At 40.6% G+C, this 23957-nt stretch overlaps 3 protein-coding genes and 1 pseudogene across 4 annotated transcripts; 1 reads left to right on the top strand and 3 right to left on the bottom strand.

Moving 5' to 3' along the window:
• Window positions 1–722: 722 nt before the first annotated feature.
• LOC111799213 (cytoplasmic tRNA 2-thiolation protein 1) lies at window positions 723–19511 on the bottom strand. Of its 2 annotated transcripts, XM_023682664.1 has the most exons (12): window positions 19501–19511; window positions 11911–11920; window positions 6706–6834; window positions 5960–6074; window positions 5487–5629; window positions 5214–5333; window positions 3526–3638; window positions 3352–3444; window positions 3229–3269; window positions 2558–2624; window positions 2340–2451; window positions 723–1230 (listed from the first exon to the last, which is right to left on the bottom strand). In XM_023682664.1, exons 3-12 carry the CDS (start codon window positions 6805–6807, stop codon window positions 1054–1056), a joined length of 1083 nt encoding a protein of 360 aa, XP_023538432.1. In that variant the 5' UTR covers window positions 6808–6834; window positions 11911–11920; window positions 19501–19511; the 3' UTR covers window positions 723–1053. The 2 variants fall into 2 exon arrangements, with proteins under 2 accessions (XP_023538432.1, XP_023538431.1); XM_023682663.1 differs by lacking the exons at window positions 11911–11920; window positions 19501–19511 and having other exon boundaries at window positions 6706–6896.
• LOC111798765 (glutamate receptor 2.2-like) lies at window positions 7988–14029 on the bottom strand. The gene is made up of 5 exons (XM_023682090.1): window positions 13912–14029; window positions 11455–12776; window positions 10035–10347; window positions 9543–9949; window positions 7988–8392 (listed from the first exon to the last, which is right to left on the bottom strand). Exons 1-5 carry the CDS (start codon window positions 14012–14014, stop codon window positions 7988–7990), a joined length of 2550 nt encoding a protein of 849 aa, XP_023537858.1. The 5' UTR covers window positions 14015–14029.
• LOC111799336 lies at window positions 9197–9311 on the top strand (annotated as a pseudogene).
• Window positions 17013–23249, bottom strand: LOC111798764 (glutamate receptor 2.1-like). The gene is made up of 5 exons (XM_023682089.1): window positions 22994–23249; window positions 20715–22051; window positions 19427–19739; window positions 18314–18720; window positions 17013–17420 (listed from the first exon to the last, which is right to left on the bottom strand). The coding sequence occupies exons 1-5, from the start codon at window positions 23247–23249 to the stop codon at window positions 17013–17015; spliced, it is 2721 nt and encodes a 906-aa protein (XP_023537857.1).
• Window positions 23250–23957: the final 708 nt, after the last annotated feature.

Genomic DNA, 23957 nt, shown 5'->3' with positions numbered 1-23957 from the left:
ATAATATTAGTTAGTTTACTTCAATTAAGTCAAATTATTAAAATAATTTTAACTAATTAAATTTTTATTTGTATTATAAATAATATACCCTAATTTTTAGATTTGTGATTTGGTTTAACAAATAGAATAAATGATGTTAGGATAAAAAATAATAATAAATTTAAAATAGTAAGAAAGAAAAGAAAAATGTTTTGAAAACCCATCATTTTTTTTTATTTATTATTATTATTATTATTATTATTATTATTTTTTTTTTTGGGCTTATTATTCACTCATTTTTACATTTAAAAAAGAATACAAATGAGTTTAATAATAATTATTATTTATTTATTTTTGTTCCTTAATTATTTTAGAAAAATGAAGCATCTTGCTTTAATTTGTGTAATTACTAATAAGGTTGAATTAATCACTCTCTAATCACTCTCTCCTTAAATTTTGTGATGCTAATAAATGATGAACATCAGGTCAACTCTTTAATGATTAATTTTAGATTTAATTTCCCATATGTTCGTCGTAATTTTTATTTTTTATAAACATCCCAGAGTTTCCTTAAAAGATGTAAAAACTGCTTCGGACGCATTTTAAACTCATGAGATGGTGAACTGTAAAATCTCACGTCGATTAGAGAGAAAATCGAAACATTCCTTATAAGAGTGTGAAAACAACTTCTCTTAAATAGATTTATAATCACAGAGGTGGTGAACTGTAAGATCCCACGTCGATTAAAGAAAAAATCGAAACATTCCTTATAAGGGTGTGAAAACAACTTCTCTTGAATAGATTTATAATCACGAGAATGACGAGTATCCATAAATTAGGTATGGTGCAAGTTTTGACTCTAGGTAAATGATAATAACTTTTGGTGTTTGTATTAGGTCTGCTGATAGATTTCTTTTTCTCCATTTGCATCTCTTATCTTCAACAGAAGTTGAGATCATCGAACCAAAGCAACGAAGAATGTCGTAAACGCATGCCAATTCTTGTTCGATAAATCCTCGGCTTTCATCTGATATTTTGATCACCATTGCTACAGGCTAAGAATGCAGAAAAGCTTCAGAAGTCAAGAGTGCCACACTGTTTGCTCTCAATGCTTCTAGTTTGTCCATCACTACTTCTTCCCTTCATTTCCCTCTTCTCCGCCTCGTTGTCAAGACCTCGACTCCGCCCAATACCCAACTTCGGCAAACCTCGGTTGAGGCCCTCGAGCAGAACACATGCCTTACACCATTTCTGCATTGTGTAAAATAAAGATAATAGACGCTCAGATCTCCAATTGTATGGAAGTAAGTTGGTAAAAGGTTTACTTTTGGGGAAGAAATCTACAGGAATGGTTCATTATTTTAACACAATTTTAATTCACCAATAGCAATGCTTTAGTCCCACACAACGTGACTATATGGTAAAATGGACCTGATCTACCAGAAAAATGAGGGGGTTGGGGACATATATTGTAGCAGCTCAAGCTCACTTGTCCTCTTTGGGCTTTCTCTCAAGGTTTTAGAACGCATATGTTAGATATAAGTTTCCACACCCTTATAAGGAAGGTTTCGTTCCCCTCTCCAACCGATGTGAGATCTTGCATATATCACATAGAGTAGCTACAGTTTCTTGTAAACAAAATTCAGTTGATGAGTGTGAGACCCTACATCGGTTGGAAAGGGGAACGAAGTATTCTTTATAAAGTGTGGAAACCTCTCCCTAGTAGACGTGTTTTAAAAACCTTGAGAGGAAGTCCAAAAGGGAAAGGCCAAAGAGAATAATATCTGCTAGCGGTGGTGGGCTGTTACAAATGGTGTCAGAGCCAGATATCAGGTAGTGTGCTAATGAGGATGCTGAGCCCCGAATGGGGTGAACACTAGGCAGGGTGCCAGCAAGAACATTGAGCCCCAAAGAGAGGTAGATACAAGTGCCCACGAGAGCGCTGACCCCGAAGGGGAGTGGATTGTGAGATCCCACATCGATTGGAGAGGGGAACGAAGCATTCTTTATAAGGGTGTGGAATCCTCTCCCTAGCATACATGTTTTAAAAACCTTAAAGGAAAGCCCGAAAGAGAAAATCCAAAAAGGACAATATCTGCTAATAATGAGTTTAGGCTATTACAATGAGTTTAAGAAGGTATGGTGAGGAACAGAAAACATAATCGAAAGGAGATCACAAATACTTCTAGATCAAGCAAATGAGGAGGTGCAGCTTGTATGACCAGATTCAGATGATAATATTGGCTCAAACCAAGTTGGTATATCTATTAGGAATGCATTATAGCTATTAAGTGAATAATCCCCAGCTAGGTCCATCTTGGCAATTTTTTGTTATAAGGTAAAATGAGAGCAAAGCACACCTGGCTTGAAATGTAGCCGCATCGTTCACATGTCCCTTGCTCGGGCATTTTTGTCGAAGTGGAAATCCTGAAATCCTCGCCCGATTTAATGATGTCGAGAATGGCCCTAGGTCTGCAACAGTGTTCATAACTAGTGAGAGCAAATCATAGAGAACACAATCCTTGTCAGCAATGAGAAGAATAAACATTTGTCAAGTAATGACGAGGTGAATTGAAACCTGATTCGTTCCAAATCCTTGATAAATTCACGAGCGAAACCACGATAAGCATTAGGAGAATAAATGCCTACAATTTCAACAGAAAGATTCAAAGGAATGTGGAAATGAACAAAGTAAAGTCTAATTTTCTAGGCAAGACTATGTGAGGCTAAGACAAGAGAATAGGTCGAACATTTCATTGAAAGAGCAATAGTTATTATAACATCAACATGTCACCTCAAACGATAGCACCACGGAAGAAAATGATTGCTTTAGAACAATGAAAAGTTGTAACAGCTCAAACCTATCGCTAGTAGATATTGTCTGTTTTGGCCCGTTACGTATCGCCATCAGCCTCACAGTTTTAAAACACCTCTACTAGGGAGAGGTTTCCACACCCTTATAGGAATGTTTCGTTCCCCTCTCCAACAAATGTGGGATCTCACAAAAGTCAAAGTCAATCATAGACAAAACTAGTTTTGGAACCTAAAATCGATGAATTCATGCTTGATAATGTATTTTTGATAGATCATTTGTTGTTCAACCATTCAATTTCATAGTTGACTAAACCCATTAGGACATCGAGTTTATGGCAACAAAATTGAATCTAATGAACTTTATTATCATTTAGAAGACACAGAAATGTGAGGAAAATAAGAAAACAAAGAACAGCTAAAATGAGAAACGCTTACACTCGGTGGAGAAGTAGTCGAGCTTCTTAAAATAAGCATACGTGAATATCTGGTTAAGGTTTTACAACTAGCACAAGAAACAAACACTTGCTTAAGAAGTATGAGACTACAATAAAAGGATATATAACTATCTCCTTTTCATATGTGTACTTGAAAGGTTTGCATCTTGGAATCGGTCCATCTTCGCCGGTTATTATAGCAGTACATCGACTCAATCTATAAACTCGAAGCATTGGTTCAGTCTAATCTCAGTTCAAAATGAAAGCGATCGAAAGTGATCTCGTAATATTAGAATACCTTGCTATGTCGCCCCGTAATATATTCAATAGAACCGTTTCAGCCATGTCATCTGCATTGTGTCCGGTGGCAAGCTTGTCTACTTTCAACAATGCAGCACCTCTATCAAGAGCCTTCAGGAGAAAAAGATCTATTACTTCAATGAAATAATGCTGAATACACATCTTAATTCATGGTACCCATCACATTTATACATGAAATGAGCAGACACGAAGAAGTAACGTCTATCTAACTGATTTGCTATGGCTGGTTTTACGTCTCGACATCTTAGTACTACGTGTCTTCCCGTGCTTGCCACAAAAGAATGAGAATATGATTGCATGATAATTAAAGGTGCAAACTAAAACAACGATACCAATAAAGCCAACCTTAGGTTGGTTTGGTGTATGTTGGTCACTTTTGGTTTACAACATTGTAAAAGCCGACGAAAATTGGTTAGTTTCAAATTTAAGGGTCAACTGACCAATTGAATGATAAAACATCAATAGCCTAGCAGCCGAGCCCTTCATGAGTCCCCTTACCTACTTTTCATGGTTCAACCCCACTTGTGAGATCCGACATCGGTTGAAGAGGGAAACGAAGCATTCCTTATAAGGGTATGGAAACCTCTCCCTAACAGACACGTTTTAAAACCGTGAGGTGGACGACGATACGCATGGGACCAAAGCGATCAATATCTGTTAGAGGTGGCCTTGGGCTGTTACACTACCCAACCCAAAGACTCAACAAAGACTCATCAAACTGCCGAACTATGATGTCCGACATTGGTTGGAGATGAGAACAGACCACCATTTATAAGGTTGTGGAAACCTTCCCCTAGCAGACGCGTTTTAAAGCTTTGAAGGGAAGCCCGAAAGGGAAAGCCCAAAGAGGACAATATCTGCTAGCGGTGGATCTGGGCCGTTACAAATGGTATTAGAGCCAGACACCGGACAATGTGCCAGCCTTCTCGCTGCCCCGAAGGGGGATAGACACGAGGCGGTTTGCCAATAAGGACGCTGGGCCCCAAAGGAGGGTGGATTTGGGGGCGGTCCCACATCGATTGGAGGAAGGAAAGAGTGCTAGCGAGGACGTTGGGCCCCAAAAGGGGGTGGATTATGATGTCCCACATTGGTTGGGGAGGAGAACAAACTACAATTTATAAGGGTGTGGAAACCTTCCCCTATCAGACGCGTTTTAAAGCCTTGAGGGGAAGCCCGGAAGGGAAAGCCCAAAGAGAACAATATCTGCTAGCGGTGGATCTGGGCCGTTACACAAATCGAATTGACAATTCAATCAAACCATCAATTCTGTTTACAACTAAGCCACCTAAACCCCTAGTGATAGTTCACAAGTAAATCAAACATGAGAAAGGAGGCCATAAGCCTTAATAGAAACACACAAAACCTATGTCAAGACAGGGTGGCCTGCAATTAACTAACAGCGTAACACGAATTATAAAAGCACTCGATCCATGAGGAGGCACACACAGCTCACAATTATAATACCACCATAGCCTGGCCATTTTGTTTATATTTTCTTTTCCTGGGGCGGTATCAACATCATATCCTAACTTAGATACCGTAATTTCGTTGAATAAAAAGTAAGCCTCAAATGACATTTGCTATACCCATGGAAGAAACTATGCACAATGTAGACAATGCCTGAAAATATACTGTGAAGTCATAGCAGGAGTAGTTGTTTCACACCTGCCGACGGAAAACTCCACAAAAGGTGCAATTATTCTTTAAGCCAATCATCTTCACTATCTCATCCATTGTCCATCCATATAAATCCTTGTATGATACAATTTGTAGTGGCAATCCATACTGAAAAGGAACAACTAAAGTCAGAATGGACAATTCCCATACAAATTATTTGTTTCTGTCATAATATTATAGCTCGTAGAGAGAATCATAGAGAAATCAAGAAATAAGGAAACAGGAAATTATATCTAAAGCAAGACAAGAAAGACCTTTCACCTGAATTTCATTTCTTTTCACAGTTTCAAGAGAGTCATCTCTGTATCCAGTGATGCCCTCATCAACTGATAAAAGAAAGAGATCTAAACCATAATTGTGCCGCCGATTCAATTCCGATAACACATATGCAAGAACAGTAGAATCTGCATAAATGGGCAATAGTAAATGTCAATATTAAACCAAAAATAGTACAAAAGACATCTACAAAATTTATCGCCCCTGTATGAGAGAATATAAAAAGAAAATCGTCGGAGTTAACTTTTTTATCAAGCCAAGCCGCTTGCCCGATCGATCAGGAATAGAGTCAAGGACTTGCCCTTTCGTCCATAGATGGGAAGGGAGCGTGACAGCACATCAAAAAAGAAAGAGACTCCCACAAGCACACATAGCGACAATAAATAACAGAAACAACGGCCTTTCACATAATCTTGAAGATCAAGAACGATTTAGAACTAAGTAGAATTTGTGTCCACCTTTTCCACCAGAGGCACCAACAGCAATGCGTTCCCCTGGTCTGAACAAGTGATTCTTCACAATAACTTGATGGATCTCCTCTTCAAAGACCTCATAGAAGCATTCTCTGCATATCTGTAAAAGCAATAAACATGGTGATGTAGGATATTATAACAGCCCAAGCCCATGTCCTCTTTGGGATTTCCCTTTCGGGCTTCCCCTTAAGGTTTTTAAAACGCGTCTTCTAGGGAGAAGTTTCCACACCCTTATGAAGAATGTTCCGTTCTTCTCTCCAACCGATGTGGAATCTCACCCATCAACTTAAGCTTTTCGGTTCAATAACGATTTAACATGGTATGCGAGTAGANTTAACATGTAGATCATGTGTTTGAAACCCTGTAGAGTTATTTCCTCCCTAATTAATATTGATAATCACTAGTTCGACCTCGTGCAGATTTTCAAGCCTACAAATGAGCGGAGAGTTAAAGGTATCGATATATGAAATTCATCGGCTTAAATCCTTCGGTTTGAGGGCAAGATTTTTCATAACGCTATAGTTAATCTGTTCATTCTATTAGAATTACAATACAACATACTGTCCAAAATAACATTTAGACCACATTGTATAATTAATTACATGAACGGAAATCAGGGTTCCTGATTCTTCAATGGTTTCCGATGATCATTAACGCAAGTATGACGAAAGCTAACAGAGAAACAAATAAGAAGAAATCAGAATAAAGACAAGACGGGAAGCAAATTAAACCTGTTGCAGGGTTTTTGGCCTCTTGAGAGCAGCTTTCCTGTTATTGCATATGCCGCAAAGGCAGGAGACGCCCTTCCTAGGTTTGGCGCCGGCTTCTTCCATCGTCGGTTTGATGGCTTATCGGTGCCCAAAGGTCATGAAAGCTCGGGTTTTACGGTTAACGAGGGCGGCAAGCCAATTATTTTGGGGCGGAGGGAGTTTCGACCCTAGCTAGGACTTTAATAATCATCATATAAACGTGTTATTAATGTAACATTTATTCTGAATAAGTAGGATTTTGAAGGTTACTCACGACTCAATTTTTGAAGTTTCGAAATTTGAATTGTGATAGATTGGTATCAGAGAGCTAGACATCGAGCAATGTGTCAGCGAGTAGGTTGGGCACTGAAGGGGGTAGATTGAGGATCCCTCATCGATAGAGAAGGGAACGAGTGTCAGCGAGGACGTTGGGCCCTAAACGGGTAGATTGTGAGATCCAATATCGGTTAGGGAGGAAAACGAAACATTATTTATAATAATAAACGAGTTTTAAAATCTGGAGAAAAAGCTCAAATAAGACAATATCTGATAGCGGTGGCTATTATAGTTACCAAACCCACCTGACCCAAATTTTTGAGTTGGTCTAAAAGATTTTTACAACCTAATTCAACCCATATACAGTCTTACCATACTCCCTCCCTCCCAATCATCCCATCTCTCCCCCTCAACTAGCTCGCTCTGTCTTACCATCACTGTAACCATTGTCGTCCCTAGTTCACGTTCATCGTCGAGGCAGTCTAATGTCGTTTCGATCACTCCACGTAAATCACCAATCGTCTACATCTTTTCATCGATCATCAAGCAGGGCTAGAAAATCTCTATGGTCTACTTTCGTCAATCACCTTCTACAACCACTACCTGACGCTCAACCATCGCAATAAAGATATGTCGAGCACACTTCATTAACTAGCGTCAATCGTGAATCAATTGTGAAGTTTTAAACACATTTTTATTACTTAAGCACTCCGTCAATTCACCAAATTACGAAAGTATCCTCTATATTAACTAGTGTCGGAGATCAATTGTCGAAAATAGAACGGGCCCACATTATTAATTTTATCAAAAAAGAAAAACAAAGATCCAAACTTTTTGGAAGGACAAGACATGNTTTTTTTTTTTTTTTTTTTTTTTTTTTTTTTTTTTTTTTTTTTTTTTTTTTTTTTTTTTTTTTTTTATTTCAACTTCCATTGATTTTATATTACATTTCTATGATATCCATAACATGAAGGACCACCGATAATCTCTAAAAACTGCGTCTTCTGGCTAAGACAGGAACATCATTCATGGATGCCCTTCGCCTTAGCGGGTGAGCTGTTGGATCTCTCTTCATGAACTTGCGGATCAACGCGCAGAATACTCTCCAGATCGAAGGCTCGACGTTGTTTCGCCACACGCGCTGTTCGTCGTAGAGAAATTTGCCGATATAAGCAACGACCGAGGAGAGGGAAACGACGCCGGTGACGAGGAAAAGTCCCCAGAAGCTGTTGATGCTCAAGCGGGTGGAAGATAATTCTGCCACTTTTGAAGCTGTACATTCTTCCACATTTTTGAACCATTTGGTTTCGATCTCTTTCATTCTTTCGCCTTCCGTCACCTCTAAGATTTTTCTCGAGATGTCCGGTACTAAAGGCGAACCTATCGGAAATCCCTGGAAAAGAAGTCCATGTGTTATGATTAGAGATGTTCATTTAACTTTGAAAATTGAGACGGAAAAGGCTTCCTTTTTCTATTCTCGTCTCGCTAGGTGGACATGATGTATGTGTAATAGCCCAAGTCTACGGCTAACATATATTGTTCTCATTTTCTCTTTGGGCTTTTGCTAGAGAGAAGTTTTCACTCTTATAATCGATGTTTTTCTCTCCAACCGATGTGGGATCTTACAATCCACCCCCTTGGAGGCCCAACGTCCTCTCTGGCATATCACCCGATGTCTGGCTCTGATACAATCCATACCCTTATAAGGAATGTTTCGTTCTCTTCTTCAACCAATGTGAGATCTCACAATCCACCCCCTTGGAGACCCAATGTCCTTATTGGCACACCGCCCGATGTCTGCTTCTAATACAATCCACACCAGAAATGTTTCGTGTTATCCTCTTCCATTGATGCGGGATCTCACAATCCACCCCTTTGGAGGTCCAATGTCCTTGTTGGCACACCGCCCGATGTCTGTCTCTAATACAATCCACACCCTTATAAGGAATGTTTCGTTCTCCTTTTCAATCGATGTGGGATCTCACAAACCACCTCCTTGGAGGCTCATTGTCCTCGCTAGCACACCGCCCGATATCTGCCTCTAATACAATCCACACCCTTATAAGGAATATTTCGTTCTCCTCTTCAACTGACGTGGGATCTCACAATCTACCCCACTTGGAGGCCCAATGTCATCGCTAGCACCCTACCCAATGTCTGGCTCTAATACAATCCACACCCTTATAAAAAGTGCTTTGTTCCTCTCTCTCCAACCGATGGGGACATTCGATAAAATTGGAACAATACAGAGAAGATTAACATGACCCCTATGCAAAGATGACAAGCACAAATCAGAAATAGTATCAAAGTCAGACACCGGCCGATGTACGAGCGAGGAGGCTAAGCCTCAAAGGAGATGGACACGAAGGGGTGTGTCAACAAGGACGTTAGATCTCGAAGGGAGTAGATTGTAAGATCCTACATCGGTTAGAGAGTAGAACGGTGCAAAAACCTCTCCCTAACAGACGTATTTTAAAAATCTTAAGTAAAAGTCCAAAGAGGACAATATCAGTTAGCCGTTACAGTAAGAAAGACGAACTTACAAAGCCAAAGCCATCAGCTTTAAAGGTTGGTTCAGTGGTGGTATATTGAGAGCAATACTGAGCCAGAAACACTTTAATATAAGGAGTTTCATCCACCGCAGCAGAAATTCCACCATTCATACTTCCTTTAACGAAGAGTTCATGCAGTTCTTCAGCAGACTCATAAGTTTTAAGCTGAGAATCATCAAACTTCAACGACTTAAGAATTTCATACACAAAAGACCCTCCTTGGTACCCAATGTTCTCTCCATTTTTAAGAAGCAAATTGATATCATTCACACTCGGCTTCAGCTCTTGCACTGTCAAAAGTGATGCCAAACTTGCAGTATAGCTTTGAGTGATGATAAGAACCACAAACAGCCATAGTATCACCACAAGTCTCGTGCAATTGTTCAAAGTAACCTCCCCTAACATCAACAAAGTTCTTTAAAATGTTAACAAATTAACAAGAACAGAATGAACTGAAGATCTTGAGGGGGAGAGATTGCTTACTATGAGCGAAAACCATGGTGGAGAATGAGTACCAGAGGCTGGTGCAGATTTGATCCAATGAAGATCCACGGAACTCTTCATTGACTCTATGTTCTAGGATCCAAACAACAAGTGCTATGAAGAGGAAGAAGCCGGCTGTGAGCGCCCATAGCTTCCATGTTAGTGGCTTTAAGAACACCCATGCATTGGTGTTCTTCTCGGTCTTCATTGGCACCACCATGGCCACTCCGGATTCTGTGAATGGTAATGTGTAGTCTATGTAGGTTGACCTGTTTGCCCGGATCGTTACGTCGCCCACCACCGCGTCGAACTTCTGTTCATTCGTAGCATTCGTTATATTAATAATTAAATTATGTTGAGGATTGTTGGGAGAGGAGTGATCTATCTCCATTGTATGTGAACTTTTAGGGAAGCCAAAAGCAAAGTCACGAGAGCTCATGCTCAAAGTGGATAATATTATACTATTGTGGAGGGTCGTGATTCCTAACATGATATTAGAGTCATGTCCTTAACTTAGACATGTCAATAGAATCCTGAAATATCAAATAAAGAAATTGGGACCCTCGAGAGTGTAGTCAAAAGTGACTCAAGTGTCAAACAAATGGTGTACTTTGTTCGAGGGCTCCAGAGAAGAAGTCAGCCTCGGTTAAGGGGAGGGAGGCTGTTCGAGGGCTCCATAGGCCTCAAGGGAGGCTCTATGGTGTACTTTGTTCGAGGGCTCCAAAGAAGGAGTCAAGCTTTAATTAAGGGGAGATTGTTTGAGGGCTTCATAGGCTTAAGGGGAGACTCTATGGTATACTTGTTCGAAACAAATGGTGTATTTTGTTCGAGGCTCTAGAGAAGGAGTCGAGTCTCGATTAAGGGGAGACTATTCGAGGGCTTCATAGGCCTCAGGGGAGACTCTATGGTGTACTTGTTCGAAACAAAGGGTGTACTTTGTTCGAAGGCTCTAGAGAAGGAATCGAGCCTCAATTAAGGGGAGGTTGTTGGAGGGCTCCATAGGCCTCAGAGGAGGCTCTATGGTATACTTTGTTCGAGACAAAGGGTGTACTTTATTCAAGGGCTCTAGAGAAGGAGTCGAGCTTCAATTAAAGGAAGGTTGTTCGAGGGCTCCATAGACCTTAGGGGAGGCTCTATGGTGTACTTTGTTCGAGGGTTCCAGAAAAGCAGTCGAGTCTCGATTAAGGGGAGACTATTCGAGGGCTCCATAGGCCTCAGGGGAGACTCTATAGTGTACTTTGTTCGAGGGGAGAATCGTTGGAAGAGGAGTCCCACATCGACTAATCAAGAGGTTGATCATGGTACGAGGCCTCTTACAGAAGCCAAAAGTAAAGTCATAAGAACTTACGCTCAAAATAGACAACTGGGTCGTGAATCCTAACCATTCACGAACATTTTAACCTAATCTTATGATACTTACCCCAAGGAAGAGCTGATAAGTGAACTCATTGTAGCTACCACCAGGGACAGAATTAGATTTCTCAGCAGGAACGAACTCATAATCAACCTTATAAGGCAGCTTCTCAATCACAGCCTTAAACACATCAATGCAATATCCTTCAACACCAATCGTTACATTCGTTTCAAAATCCCTTACCAGCTTCACAAACTCCCAAAATCCATCCTTCACCGGAACCCCAATTCTCAACTTCCTCCCATTCGTCGGAACCTCCCATCCTTTCGGCGTAACAACCGGCTCCCCCGGCCAAATAATCGATCGCAACCCCTTCGCACCGCCGGAATCAACCAGCTTCCTCGTCAACCCAGTCTCCGGCGACCAAAACCCCACATTTCTCCTCCCATTACCAATAACATTCACAATCTCAAAAAGGGTCGATTGCAATTGCCCATTTATGAGACTAAATTCACCAGCCAACCCCATGAACGTCACATCCGACAAGGCCTCACGCAACCTCGGACCATTTTGATTAACCCCAACGTTAAATAAATAATTCGATGAGTTAATTTTGGCGGCGGTGTATCGGAGGTTGTCGGTGCCGGCGAGTTCCACGGCGGTGGCCAAAGCCCAAGCAGCATCATAAGCCCACAACCCATAAACGTCCACCTCCGGAATATCCTCCACGGTCGGGTAATACCGCCGGAATCTCTTCCGCCAATCACGTTTCAACAAGTTAAGCCTTTTCGTTCTTGGGACATAAGTTCTAATTCCAACAACGCCCTGCAAAGCTTCATAAACTAATGGCTCGATTAAATCCAATTCATTTGCAATTGAATCAGTGATAATCCAAACATACCCACGATTCATCATTCCAAATTCTTGAACTTTCATGAAGAATCTTGAAGCGAGGCGTGTTAACATGTGTACTACGAACACTCTTGTCGGCATGTTTTTTAATTTGTGTAGCTCGTTGGTGATTTGGGTGTCGGTGGCTGTCGGGGAGATGAGGCTTTGGTAAGGTACGTCTGCGTCGGCTTCTTGTAGTGCGTCGATGAGGTAAGGGACGATGCCGTTGCCGAACTCGTTGTCGGTGTAGATGGGGATGACTTGACGCCATTTGAAAGCTTTGATTATGGCTCCAATGGCTTTGACTTGAGAGGAATCGTTTTGGGCGATGCGGAAGAAGAAGGAGCTGCGTTGGGATGTGAGGGATGGGCGTGTGGCGGAGTAGGAGATGATGGGTACTTGTGCTTTGTCTCCTATGTTGATTATGAAGTTGGCTTGCATGGAGCTTGTTGGGCCTATTATGGCTTGTACTTCCTCTTCCTTTATCAAATCTAAAGCTGAGAATCGGAGGAATTTCAATCAATCAAATCTTTCCCGATATATGGTCATGTAACCGTTCAAGCTCATTGTTAGTAGATGTTGTTGGTTTTGATCGGTTATATATAGTTCTTAGTCTCACTGTTTTTAAAATGCATCTAGTAGGGAGAGATTTCCACACGATTATAAGGAATGTTTCGTTTTTGTCTCCAACTAATGTAGGATCTCACAATCCACCCCTTACTGTAGACATCGAGCTGTGTGTGCCCGTGAGGATGTTTAGCCCTCAAGTTGGTGGATTGTGAGATCTCACGTCTGTTTGAGGGAATGAAATGGGACGTTTTGCCCCCAAGTGGGTGGATTGTGAAATCCCACGTTGGTTGTAGAGGGAACGAAATTGGACGTTTGGCCCCCAAGTGGGTGGATTGTGAGATCCCACATTGGTTGGAGAGGGAAACGAAACATTCCTTAAAAGGGTGTGAAAACCCCTCCTTACTAGACGCGATTTAAAACTGTGAGATTGATGGCAATAAGTAACAAGCTAAAACGGACAATATCTACTAGTGGTAGGCGTAGTGTAACTGCCCAAGCCCAATGCGGGTAGATATTGTCATCTTTGGGCTTTCTCTCAAGGTTTTTAAACCGCAACAGTCAGGGAGAGGTTTCCACACCCTTACAAGGAATGTCTCTCCAACTAATATCAACTAATATGGGATCTCACAATCCACCCCCTAAGTATCATACCCTTACAAGGAATGTTTCGTTACTCTCTCCAACTAATATCAACTAATATGGGATCTCACAATCCACCCCCTAAGTATCAGAGTCAGACACCGAGCTGTGTGCCAGCAATGCGTTTGGCCATGGTTGGATTGTGAGATCCACGTCAGTTGGAGAGAGATACAAAACATTTCATAGAAGAGTGTAAAAACCTCTCCTTACTAGGTTGACGGTGATACATAACAGATTAAAACGGACAATACCTGTTAGCGGTAGACTTAGTGTAACAGCTCAACCCATCACTAACAGATATTTACCGTTTTTAAAACGCGTATGTTAGGGAGAGATTTCCACACTCTTATAAGAAATGTTTCATTATTTTCCCGCATCGACGTAGACGAAAAGATGAACTAATATATAAAAGATGAGAGGAACCTGCAGCAGCTGCATCAACAACGGTGTCATTGGAGTCAATGGTGCTAAGAGTCACTCTAGTCTTGTAATAACTCCGAGAAGAATACAAATCAGCTAGAGCCATTGAAACACAGCTCAACCCCATCTGCCCAACAACAAGATTCAAATCCAAGACCACACCCACCTTCACTTTCACTTTTGCCGCCACCTCCTCCTCCTCCTCCTCCTCCTCCTCCGCCACCATCTCCGTGGTCGCCGCCGCCATGACTAACATGTTAAGAAAAACAACAATCACCACCACCCCAAAACCCCCTCTCAAACCCTTTCCTCTCCTCATCATTAAGCTTTGGATGAATTTGAATCAACTACTTTGATTAATATGACCAAAGCTTTGTTATTTTAATGGTGGGTTGGGAGTTGGGTGCATGACTTGACAAGAATTTGAATTTGATATTGATATCGGATATGAGGAAGAGATATCCAATCATGGGAACCAAAGCTTTTGGTTGTCCAAGGCAATGACTTGTTCTTTGTTCATTATTTTATCAAGAACAAAGAATGACTTTAGTTTGATTAAAAGCCTACTTGCTCAACTTGCCAATTAAGGGTGATACTCAAAATAATAATTAGTCAAACCCTATTATATGATTGGCTGACCAAGCTTATACTCGTAGTTTAGATAAGATGTTTATTTAATTCACGGGCCGAGGACCCACTTTGAATGGGATGGAAAATCTCTGTTTAAATGGAAAATAGGAGAAGGAGCATAGAATGATTTCTCCTCGTTAGCTAAACAGGAACGGGAATGGAGATTATAGTTTTCGTCTCCGCCTCTACCCCTAACTCCACCAAATCTCTACTTCTCATAATGTACCTCACCAATGCTTTTGTTGGTCGGGATGCTTTTTCACCAACTTTTTGCTTGGTTTTCGTGATGCTTTCTTAGGTTAAAAAACCCTAAATGCCTTATAAAATCAAAGGGAAATGACATCATAGAAGGGTTTGATCTAGGTTACAAAACCCTAAATGCCGTATGTTAGGGATAGGTTTCCACACCCTGTTAGAGATAAAGAATGTTTTGTTCCCTCTCCAACCAATGTCAGATCTCACATTTCACCCCTCTTAAAGGACCCAAAGTCTTCGCTAACACATCGCTCGGTGTCTAGCTCTAATACTATTTGTAATAGTCCAACCCCAGTGCTAACAGTTATCATCCGCTTTGGCCCGTTACATATCGTTGTCAACCTCACGATTTTGGAACATGTAACACCCAAATCCACCACTAGCAAATATTGTCATCTTTGTGCTTTCCCTTTCGAGCTACGCGTCTGCTAGGGGAAGGTTTCCACACACTAGTGATTTGTTCTCCTCCCCAACCAATGTAGGACATCACAAAACGCATCTATTAGGGAGAGGTTTTCACTCTTGTAACAAATGTTATGTTTCCCTGTCTAACCGACGTGGTATCTCACAACGAGGAATTCATATTTAGTGTATATACAAAATAATTCGATTAAAAATAATGTTTTTTTTTTAATTATAAGATCAAAAGTCAACATTTTATTAAAAAAAAACATCATTTTGGTTGGATCCAAGTGGGTTTTGGAGTCTTTGGTTGGTTGTATCTATAGGGTTCAATATTAATTTATTTATTCATATTTTCTTTAATGTGTTTATTTGTACATAAAAAAAAAGGCTTAAAATTCTTTGACCATTTCTTATAATATACTCACCAACTTGGCAAGTCTTGTCATTATCATCCTTCTCCTTATGATTTGCTGTAATTAATTATTTAGATTAGTCATTAATCATTTTCCTTAAGGAATAATAATATTCTTTTCACCTTCAAATTCTCCACACAACTTGTTTTTAGCCTCTAATTTATTCTTCTTAATTTCTTTTAATTAAAAAAAATTATGTGGGCGCACGTGTTAAAATTGTTTAAACATCGATTATCCTAAAAGCGATAGTCGTGTTAAAAAAATTCAATAACTCGAAAAACCCGATTAACACAACCCAACCTGTATAATCTGAGTTGTGTTTGGTTCAAATAAATGAAACTATATGCATTTGATTGGTTAATATTTGAATTTATTGTTAATTTAATATATATATATATATAAAAGGGTCGTTTTTTTATGTTGAAAATATTTTACTATCGAACAATTGGGTTAGGTCTAACTCAATTCAACTTGTTAGACGAACACGATTCTTCACAATGGTATGATATTGTCCACTTTAAGCACAACATTTGGGCCTTCCCCAAACGGCCTCGTACCAATGGGGAGAGTATTCTTTGTTTATAAACCCATGATCATTCCCTAAACTAGTGGATGTGCGACTTTCATCATCCAACACCTCCCCTCGAACATTCCCCAAAAGGTCTCGTACCAATGGGGAGAGTATTCTTTGTTTATAAACCCATGATCATTCCCTAAATTAGGATCATTCCCTAAATTAGTCGATGTGCGACTTTCATCATCCAACACCTCCCCTCGAACAAAGTGCGTCTCCCCTTAATCGAGGCTCGACTTCTTTGGAGTCTTAGTCATTTTTTACTGCCTTCAAGGAGGCTTGACTCATTGTCTTTTGGAGTCCTTTGTTCGATATTTGAGGAGTTACCAATCTATTGGCACGACTAAGTTTAGGGCATGACTCTGATACCATGTTAGACGAACACAACTCTCCACAATGGTATAATATTGTCCACTTTGAGCATAAACTCTCATGACTTTGCTTCGGGTCTCCCCAAAAGGCCTCGTACCAATGGAAAGAGTTTTCTTTGTTTATAAACCCATGATCATTCCCTAAATTAGCGGAGGTGGGACTTTCATCATCCAACACAACCCACAAATAGAAAACGTCCTTCGAACCCAGTAGAGGAAGGGCAAAAAATCACACATTAACAAAGGGAGAAGGGCATCTCTCGTCCCGCATCAATTAAAAAGACATTTCTCTCGGGGCAACAATGTTAGGGAAAGAATCTCTCCCGAGAACTAAACATACTGTCCATTGTTCTTCGGGAGTAAGAAAAATGCACATTATTGGTATATTCCGAGCAAATTGTAAGTAGAAAGGTGATGAAAACAAAATGTATCATAAACCCCACCAAGCGATCTGTTTCAATTAGCTGGAGGGTGATGATCGGGATGAACACGAACACCATTTCTAAATGCCCTTCGTTGCAGCCGGTAAGCTCTTGCATCTCTATCCATGAACTTGCGCCCCACTTGGTGGAATCTTTGCCGCTTTGGAGCATTTGTATACCACCACAGCCCTCGCTCGTCGTACAGAAATTTGACCATATAACAAATGATACAAACTGCAGAAACACTTGCGACGATCACGAAAAGTGCCCAGAAACTGTCCACGCTCAAACGTGTTGAAGACAATTGAGAGGCTTCAGAAACTGAACATTCTCTCACTTTCTTGAACCATGCGTTCTCGATCTCTCTCATCCGGTCGCTCTCTGTCACCTCCAAGATCGCTCTCGAGATGTCAGAGACTAACGGGGAACCTATCGGGAAGCCCTGTAGAAAAGAAGCCACAACTCGTCACAATGGTATGATATAATATTGTCCACTTTGAACATAAGCTCTCTTGGCTTTGGTTTCGACTTTACCAAAATGGCTCATACTAATGCTTACTTATAAACCCATAATCATTCCCTAAATTAGCCAATGCGGGTCCCCAACAATTCTCCCCTCGAACAAAGTACACTATAGAGCCTACTCTGATGCCTACGGAGCCCTCGAACAGTCTCCCCTTAATCAAGGCTCGACTCATTCTCTAGAGTCCTTGAACAAAGTACCCCTTTATGTCGACACTCGAGTTATAAACCCATGATCATGTATTTCTTACTTATAAACTCATCATCATTCTCTAAATTAGCCATCGTGGGACTCCCTCCCAACAATTCTCCCCTCGAACAGAATACACTACAGAGCCTTCGAACAACCTCTCCTTGATCGAGATTAACCAATATGGGACTCCCTCGATCCTCAACAATCCTCTCCTAGAACAAAGTATACTATAGAGCCTCCCCTGAAACCTATAAAACCCTCGAACAGCCTCCACTTAACCAAGACTCAACACCATCTCTAGACTCCTCGAACAAACTACACCCTTTGTTCGAAACTCAAGCCACTTTTTACTACACCTTCGAGACTCACAACTTTTTTATTCGACATTTGACAATTCTATTGACATGACTAAGTTAACAGCATGACTCTAATACCATGTTACGAACCACGACTCTCCACAATGGTACGATATTATCCACTTTGAGCATAAGCTCACATGACTTTATTAGACCTCATACCAACAACGGAGATCTATTCCTTACTTATAAACCCAGCAAATCTCAGACTCCCTCCCAACAATCCTCACAAGTACAAAACCACGAGCATTAGAAGGAACTTACAAAACCAAAGCCATCAGCTTTATAAGTGGGTTCAGTAGTAGTATATTGCGAGCAATACTTAGCCAAAAACAGCTTAATATAAGGAATTTCATCCATGGCAGCTGAAATTCCACCATTAGAGCTTCCTTTAGATAAAAGCTCATGCAATTCTTCAGCTGTACGGTAAGTTCTAAGCTGGGATTCATCAAACTCCAATGACTTAAGAATCTCCCTAATAAAAGACCCAACTTTATGCCCAATGAACTCCCCATTCCTTTGCAGCTGATGAATGTCCGTCACAGCCGGTTTCAAATCTTGAACCGTCAAATACGAGGCCAAACTTGCAGTGTAGCTTTGTGTAATGATCAAGACCACAAACAGCCATATAATCACCGCGAATCTCGTCCAGTTATTGAACGTAATCTCCCCTGAAAATGTTGAAATATCATCACTAGCTCAATAGAGTCAAGCCCAATAATTGTACTAGCCGATTGTATATTTATTTTAACAGAGATGTTAAGAGATAGATATTTTAGGAAAAGATTCAGATCTATTAGGTCTAGATTCAGATGGTAGGCTCTAGTATAAATACTCCTCCACACTATCTAGTTTATTCATCCAAGAAATCCAAAAACAATAAAAAAACAGTAGTATTCTAAAGAGTGTGTTGTATTCTCTTCTCTATTGGTCTTAACAAAGAGTGCGAGTGTTTCCAGTTGGGTTCAACAATTGGTATTAGAGTCATGCCATAAACTTAACCATGTCAATAGAATCCTCAAATATCGAACAAAAAACTGTGAGCCTCGAAGATGTAGTCAAAAGTGACTAAAGTGTCGAACAAATGGTGTACTTTGTTCAAGGGCTCCAGAGAAAGGAGTCGAGCCTCGATTAAGCTATTCGAGAGCTTCATAAGTCTCAGGGGAGACTTATAGTGTACTTTGTTTGATGGAAGGATCGTTGAGGATTATTGGGACTGAGTCCCACATTGGTTAATTTAATGGAAAATCATGTGTTTATAAGTGAACAGTACTATCTCCATTGGTATGAGGCCTTTTGAGAAGCCGAAAGCAAAGTCATGAGAGCTTCTGCTCAAAGTGGACAATATCATATTATGGTGGGGTTGAGGGTACGTACGATGGGCGAAGACCATGGTGGAGAAGGAGTACCAAAGGCTGGTGCAGATTTGGTTCAATGGATGGCCGCGAAAGTCTTCGTTGATGCGGTGCTCGAGGACCCATACGACGAGTGCCATGATGAGGAAGAAGCCGCCTGTGAGGGACCATAGGCGCCCTTTTAATGGCTGTATGAATACCCATGCGTTGGTGTTCTTCACGCTCTTTATTGGTACCACTAGTGATACGCCCGATTCTGCAAAGGGTAGTGTGTAGTCGATGTATTTTGACCTGTTTGCTCGGATTGTTAGGTCGCCCACCAATGCATCGAAGTTCTAATCATCACCCGAGATCATATGTGAGTTAAAAAAAAAATCACTGTTAGTAGATATTGTCTACTTTCTTTATCGGGTTCTTTAAGATTATATAACGGGTCTGCTAGGGAGAGATTCTGGATACACTTCTATGAAATTTTATCTCACAATTCATCTTCTTGGGGGTCAGCGTCGTCGCTGGCACATGACGGGCTCTGATACCATTTGTAATGGTCTAATCCCATCGATAGTAGATATTATTGTTCTCTTTCGACTTTTTTCTTTTGGGTTTTCCCTTGAAATTTTAAAATAGGTTTAGTAGGGAGAGATTCTCATACCTTTGTAAGGAATGTTATCTCATAATCTACCCCTTTTGGAGGCCAGCGTTGTTGCTATCACACCATCTAGTCTGATACCATTTGTAATGGTCTAATTTCATCACTAGCGGATATTGTTCTATTTGAGCTTTTTCTTTCGGGCAGATATCACTAGCAGATATTGTTCTAATTTCATCACTAGCAGATATCACACCGTTTGGTGACTGGCTCTAATATCATGTGTAATGACTAAATCACCACTAGCCGATATTGTTCTTTTTCGGTTTACCCCTTTTGAGTTTCCCCTCAAGGTTTTTTAAAACACATCTCCTATGATAGAAACCTCTTTTTTACAGACGCGTTTTAAAACCATAAGGCTGACATACGATACGTAACGGGCTAAAGCGAACAATATCTGCTAGTAGTGAGCTTAAGCTGTTACAAATGGTATCAGAGTCAAACACCAATCAGTGTGCCAGCGAGGACGCTGACCCCCAAGAGGGGTTCACATCATTATAGGAAAGAATGAAACATTTATTATAAGGGTGTGAAAATCTATACTTAGTATACGCATTCTAAAACTTTGTGGAAAAACCCTAATGAAAATCTCAAAGAAGACAATATCTACTAGAGCTGTTACACATTAATAGATAGCAACAATGATATATATGATACTAACCCCAAGGTAGATCTGATAAACCAAGTCATTATAGGTACCACCAGGCTCCGCAGCGGTTTTATGAAAGGGAATCAGCTCATAACCAACAGCATAAGGCAACGCTTCAATAACAGCTTTGAATACTTCAATACAATACCCACTCACTTTCGTTGTATTCGTCTTAGCATCATGAACTATACTCACAAACTCCCAAAACCCATCCTTCACCGGAACCACCACTCTCAACTTCCTCTCCGCCGTCGAAACCTCCCACCCTTTTGGCCGGTGGCCAGGATCTCCCGGCCAAATAACCGATTTCAACCCACCTCCTCCTCCTCCCAAACCCTCCAATACCCTCGTCAGCCCACTCTCCGGCGACCAAAACCCCACATTTCTCCTCCCATTACCAATAACATTCACTATCTCCATAACCGCCGACTCCAATTGCCCATTTCTAAGCACAAATTTTCCGGCCAACCCATCAAACGTAACATTTGAGAGCCGATCACGAAGCCTTACACCATTTTGATTGACACCCAAATTGTGTAAATAGTTCGATGAGTTCATTTTCAACGCCGTGACATTCGCCGGGCTATATCGAAGGCTGTCGATGCCGGCCTCTTCCACGGCGATCGCCAACGCCCAAGCTGCATCATAAGCCCATAATCCGAACACGTCGAGCTCCGGGATGTGTTCGATTGTTGGATAATACTTTAGAAATCTCTTCCGCCATAAATCTTCAAAAGCTTCGAGCTTTTGAGTTCTTGGGACGTAAGTTTTTATTCCAATTACTCCTTGCATTGATTCAAAAATCGAATGATTTATTGAATCCAGCTCGTTTGTGATACTATTTGTAACAATCCAAACGTACCCTTTATTCATCATTCCAATTTGTTTGGCTTTGATGAATATGCGTGAGGCGAGGCCGTGTAACATGTGTACTATAAACACTCTTGTTTGCATGGTCATGAGCTTGTAAAGTTCTCCGATGATTTGGTCGTCGGTGGCGGTAGGTGATATGATGCTTTGGTAGGGTACGTGTGTGTTGACGTTTTGTAGGGCGTCGATTAGGTATGGGATGATGCCGTCGCCGAACATGTCGTCGACGTAGATTGGGACGACTCGTCGCCATTTGTAGGCTTTTACGATGGAACCAATTGCTTTAACTTGAGAAGCGTCGTCTTGGGCTGCTCGGAAGAAGAATGAACTGCGGTGGGATGTTAGGGATGGTCGTGTGGCGGAAAATGAGATGATGGGTACGTGTGCTTTGGCTCCGACGTCGATCACGAAGTTGGCTTGCATCGAGGTTTCTGGGCCTATTATAGCTTGAACTTCCTCTTTCTTTATTAAATCGAGAGCTGAAAGTAAAAAGTGACCAAATTGTTGAGGGCTATTGAAAGGAGTAGTCCTATAACGACTAATTACGAAGAAAATCATGGGTTTATAAGTAAGAAACACTATTCCATTTGTATCAGACCTTTTGGGAAAGCCCAAAGCAAAGCCACGAGAGCCAATGCTCAAAGTGGACAATATCATACCATCGTGGAGGGTCGTTATTTCTAACATGGTATCAGAGTCATGTCCTTAACTTAGCTATGTCAAATAATCCTCAAATGTCGAACAAAGAAATTTTGGGCCTCGAAGGTGTAGTCAAAATGACTAAGTGTCAAACAAATGGTGTATTTTGTTCGAGGACTCCAGAGAAGGAGTCGAGCCTCAATTAGGAGAGGCTGTTCGAGAGTTCCATAGGTCTTAGGGGAAGCTTTATGGAGCCTAGAAGGTGTACTCAAAGGTGACTCAAGTGTCGAAAAAATTGTGTACTTTGTTTGAGGACTCCAGAGAAGGAATCGAGCCTCGATTAGGAGAGGCTGTTCGAGGGCTCCATAGGTCTCAGGGGAGGCTTTATGGAGCCTCGAAGGTGTAGTAAAAAATGACTCAAGTGTCGAACAAATGGTGTATTTTGTTCAAGGACACTAGAGAAGGAGTCGAGTCTTGATTAGGGGAGGCTATTCGAGGGCTCCATAGGTCTCAGGGGAGGTTTTATGGAGCCTCGAAGGTGTAGGCAAAAGTGACTCAAGTGTCGAACAAAAAGTATACTTTGTTCGAGAACTACAGAGAAGGAGTCGAGTCTCGATTAGGGGAGGCTATTCGAGGGCTCCATAGGACTCAGGAGAAGCTTTATGGTATACTTTGTTCGAGGGAAGGATTGTTGGGGGAGGGTCCCACATCGACTAATCTAAGGAACAGTAGACAATATCATACCATTGTAGAGAGTCGTTATTCATAAGTAAAAAAAGAACCTGCAGCGGCTGCATCAACGACAGTGCCATTAGAGTCGACCGTCTTGAGAATCACTTTGGTTTTGTAATGACTCCGAGAAGCGTAGAAATCAGAGAGAGCCATTGAGATGCAGGCCATACCCATCTTCCCAAAAGCATTAGGATTCAAAACCACGCCCACCTTCACTTCCACTGCCGCCACCGTCTTCTCCTCCTCCGCTGCCGCCATCGCCGCCGCCAAGACCATGAACAAGACCCACAAACCGCCTCTCCTCATGGTTTAGTTTTATTAATCTCTGCTAAAAACCTCTTTCTTTAAGTGGAACTTGTTCTTGTCGAGGCCAATGATTGGATCTTTATTTATTAGATTTGTATTAAGAATGGTTGATAACGACTTTGTTTTGATTAAGTCTAGTTGCTCAATTAGTTGCTAATAATCTATGTTTAAATTAAGTCAATGTCTTCTACCTCAAAAAANAAAAAAAAAAAAAAAGAAAAATCAATAATACTCCAATTGTTTATAAAAAAAATCTAAAAAACACTTGAAAACATTGATATTTTGTTTCAAAAATGTTCCTGTTAATTTTTCTTAAGATTCAAAAATACATTTATAGTTCGTGCCACGTTTTGAAAAATAATCATGAACTTTCAAAAATAACATTAAAAAGTTCTGAAATAATCTATGAGGTATCAATAGACGATCTTCGTCCATATATTGATGGTAAAAAAAAAATGAAGATAAAGGGTGTTGATGTTACTCCTTAAAATTTTATGGGTATCTGTTTGAACATAGTACTGACAATAAATACGTTTTAAAAAAAAAATAATTTCAAAAGTATTTTTGAAACATACACTAACGGTTTCAATAAATATATATTTTTTTAGATTTTTTTAAAATTTAAGTGTATTATTTATTAATTTTTTCATAGCGTCGAGAGAAATTTATGTCTAGTTTATATACTAAATTATTATTTATTATCAACTT

Source organism: Cucurbita pepo, chromosome LG07 (assembly GCF_002806865.2).
Source record: "Cucurbita pepo subsp. pepo cultivar mu-cu-16 chromosome LG07, ASM280686v2, whole genome shotgun sequence".
Taxonomy (NCBI): Eukaryota; Viridiplantae; Streptophyta; class Magnoliopsida; order Cucurbitales; family Cucurbitaceae; genus Cucurbita; species Cucurbita pepo.
This window is presented reverse-complemented; position numbering and strand designations above follow the sequence as displayed.